The following is a 3,962-nucleotide window of genomic DNA, read 5'->3' on the forward strand; positions in this document are numbered from 1 at the left end:
TGTAGACTACTCCAAGTTTGGGAACACTGTAAAAGTGGCAGCCCCACGTTGCAGTGCCAGAGAGATGGATGAAAAACCATCCATCCTAATCCAGACACTTCAAAAGAGTGAACTCTCGCACCAGAACTCACTGAGAAAGCGAAATTCCATGAGAAGGAACAACTCAATGAGGAGGAACAACTCAATGAGAAGGAACAACTCCAGCCTTATTATGTCAAAAGTTCAATTCATGCCACTTGATCAAGATGCAGCAGACTCGCTATAGCAGATGTCCAAGGACAAAGCCATCTTTAGAATAATCATGATGTTCTGAGGGATATTTTACAATTAGACCCTTTTGTTTATGATATGATTGGATGGGATTCAACTTAACTACCTGCATCAGGATGTTCAGTAAAATGAAATGACAAATATCATAATGTGAATTTGACAAAACTCTGACTTGTCTAAAACTTTGCTTAAAATCACAGGATAACTGGTCACCCCCAGACAAAAAGAAATTCAGTTTTTTTAATCACATTTGTACACATCAGCAAGTTCACACACATATGAATGGTCCACAAATCCATCAATGCATAATGAAATTTGTTTGTTAGCTGTCAAAGTTTGTAGGAACATAATGTAATACTGAGGGGTTCAGCCGCATCACATGACCAGCATGGCGGGGACCTCTGAATGCAACCACCCCCAGGGAGCTCTGAACTTGCCCAATGAAAAATCTTATCATGATGCTAACAAAATGTTCACATTGTTTATATTACCCTGAATTTAAATTTATAGAAATATTGTTATAAATATTTATTTATTCAAACAATCACGTGTACAGTGTGAGACAAATAAACAGGTAAACAGGTAACTTGTACAATAATGCATCTAAAAACAAACAAACAAAAACATTTTCATTAATACATACATCAGAATTAAATTGGCAACAGTGTAATTTAGGGACGGTGGAAAAAGTGTTGTCATTAGATCTTGGTCTAGATTCACCAAAGCCTTAGGCTCTGGTGAGATTGATTTTTTTAGACATGGGGTTTTCAACATCTTAGATGATAGGGCTCCCCTCTGATGAAATTTACAAGACAGCCCCCCCTATAATAGATGTTACTTTATTCAATAGGCCTCCCCTCTGATGAAATTTACAAGACAGCCCCCCTATAATAGATGTTACTTTATTTGATAGGCCTCACCTCTGATGAAATTACAAGACACCGCCCCCCTATAATAGATGTTACTTTATTTGATAGGCCTCCCCTCTGATGAAATTTACAAGACACCGCCCCCCTATAATAGATGTTACTTTATTTGATAGGCCTCCCCTCTGATGAAATTTACAAGACACCGCCCCCCATAATAGATGTTTATTTGATAGGCCTCCCATCTGATGAAATTTACAAGGCAGCCCCCCTATAATAGATGTTACTTTATTCGATAGGCCTCCCATCTGATGAAATTTACAAGTCAGCCCCCCTATAATAGATGTTACTTTATTTGATAGGCCTCCCCTCTGATGAAATTTACAAGACAGCCGCCCCTATAATAGATGTTACTTTATTTGATAGGCCTCCCCTCTGATGAAATTTACAAGGCAGCCCCCCTATAATAGATGTTACTTTATTTGATAGGCCTCCCCTCTGATGAAATTTACAAGACAGCCGCCCCTATAATAGATGTTACTTTATTTGATAGGCCTCCCCTCTGATGAAATTACAAGACACCGCCCCCCTATAATAGATGTTACTTTATTTGATAGGCCTCCCCTCTGATGAAATTTACAAGACAGCCGCCCCCCTATAATAGATGTTACTTTATTTGATAGGCCTCCCCTCTGATGAAATTTACAAGACAGCCCCCCTATAATAGATGTTACTTTATTCGATAGGCCTCCCCTCTGATGAAATTTACAAGACACCGCCCCCCTATAATAGATGTTACTTTATTTGATAGGCCTCCCCTCTGATGAAATTTACAAGACAGCCCCCCCCATAATAGATGTTACTTTATTCGATAGACCTCCCCTCTGATGAAATTTACAAGACAGCCCCCCTTAATAGATGTTACTTTATTTGATAGGCCTCCCCTCTGATGAAATTTACAAGACAGCCCCCCTATAATAGATGTTACTTTATTTGATAGGCCTCCCCTCTGATGAAATTTACAAGACAGCCCCCCCCCATAATAGATGTTACTTTATTTGATAGGCCTCCCCTCTGATGAAATTTACAAGACAGCCCCCCCAATAATAGATGTTACTTTATTCGATAGGCCTCCCCTCTGATGAAATTTACAAGACAGCCCCCCCTATAATAGATGTTACTTTATTTAATAGGCCTCCCCTCTGATGAAATTTACAAGACAGCCCCCCCCATAATAGATGTTACTTTATTTGATAGGCCTCCCCTCTGATGAAATTTACAAGACACCGCCCTATAATAGATGTTACTTTATTTGATAGGCCTAACCTCTGATGAAATTTACAAGACACTGCCCCCCATAATAGATGTTACTTTATTTGATAGACCTCCCCTCTGATGACATTTACAAGACAGCCCCCCAATAATAGATGTTACTTTATTTGATAGACCTCCCCTCTGATGAAATTTACAAGACAGCCCCCCCCTATAATAGATGTTACTTTATTTGATAGGCCTCCCCTCTGATGAAATTTACAAGACAGCCCCCCTATAATAGATGTTACTTTATTTGATAGGCCTCCCCTCTGATGAAATTTACAAGACAGCCCCCCCCCCTATAATAGATGTTACTTTATTTGATAGGCCTCCCCTCTGATGAAATTTACAAGACAGCCCCCCTATAATAGATGTTACTTTATTTGATAGGCCTCCCCTCTGATGAAATTACAAGACACCGCCCCCCTATAATAGATGTTACTTTATTTGATAGGCCTCCCCTCTGATGAAATTTACAAGACAGCCCCCCCCTATAATAGATGTTACTTTATTTGATAGGCCTCCCCTCTGATGAAATTTACAAGACACCGCCCCCCTATAATAGATGTTACTTTATTTGATAGGCCTCCCCTCTGATGAAATTTACAAGACAGCCGCCCCTATAATAGATGTTACTTTATTTGATAGGCCTCCCCTCTGATGAAATTTACAAGACAGCCCCCCTATAATAGATGTTACTTTATTCGATAGGCCTCCCCTCTGATGAAATTTACAAGACAGCCCCCCCATAATAGATGTTACTTTATTCGATAGGCCTCCCCTCTGATGAAATTTACAAGACAGCCCCCCTATAATAGATGTTACTTTATTCGATAGGCCTCCCCTCTGATGAAATTTACAAGACACCGCCCCCTATAATAGATGTTACTTTATTTGATAGGCCTCCCCTCTGATGAAATTTACAAGACAGCCCCCCCCCCTATAATAGATGTTACTTTATTTGATAGACCTCCCCTCTGATGAAATTTACAAGACAGCCCCCCTTAATAGATGTTACTTTATTTGATAGGCCTCCCCTCTGATGAAATTTACAAGACAGCCCCCCTATAATAGATGTTACTTTATTTGATAGGCCTCCCCTCTGATGAAATTTACAAAACAGCCCCCCCAATAATAGATGTTACTTTATTCGATAGGCCTCCCCTCTGATGAAATTTACAAGACAGCCCCCTATAATAGATGTTACTTTATTTAATAGGCCTCCCCTCTGATGAAATTTACAAGACACCGCCCTATAATAGATGTTACTTTATTTGATAGGCCTCCCCTCTGATGAAATTTACAAGACAGCCCCCCTATAATAGATGTTACTTTATTTGATAGGCCTAACCTCTGATGAAATTTACAAGACACCGCCCCCCATAATAGATGTTTCTTTATTTGATAGGGCTCCCCTCTGATGAAATTTACAAGACACGGCCCCCCCATAATAGATGTTTCTTTATTTGATAGGCCTCCCCTCTGATGAAATTTACAAGACACCGCCCTATA

At 39.8% G+C, this 3,962-nt stretch overlaps 1 protein-coding gene across 1 annotated transcript in view; it reads left to right on the top strand.

The window, feature by feature from the left end:
• KCNJ8 (potassium inwardly rectifying channel subfamily J member 8) overlaps nt 1-856 on the top strand; it is a 48,891-nt gene extending 48,035 nt beyond the window's left edge. Inside the window, exon 3 of the mRNA XM_053719118.1 lies at nt 1-856. This exon is cut by the window's left edge and continues 633 nt beyond it. Within this exon, the coding sequence (XP_053575093.1) occupies nt 1-265 (265 nt within the window). The 3' untranslated portion in view covers nt 266-856.
• Nucleotides 857-3,962: the final 3,106 nt, after the last annotated feature.

This window comes from Bombina bombina, chromosome 6 (assembly GCF_027579735.1).
Source record: "Bombina bombina isolate aBomBom1 chromosome 6, aBomBom1.pri, whole genome shotgun sequence".
Taxonomy (NCBI): Eukaryota; Metazoa; Chordata; class Amphibia; order Anura; family Bombinatoridae; genus Bombina; species Bombina bombina.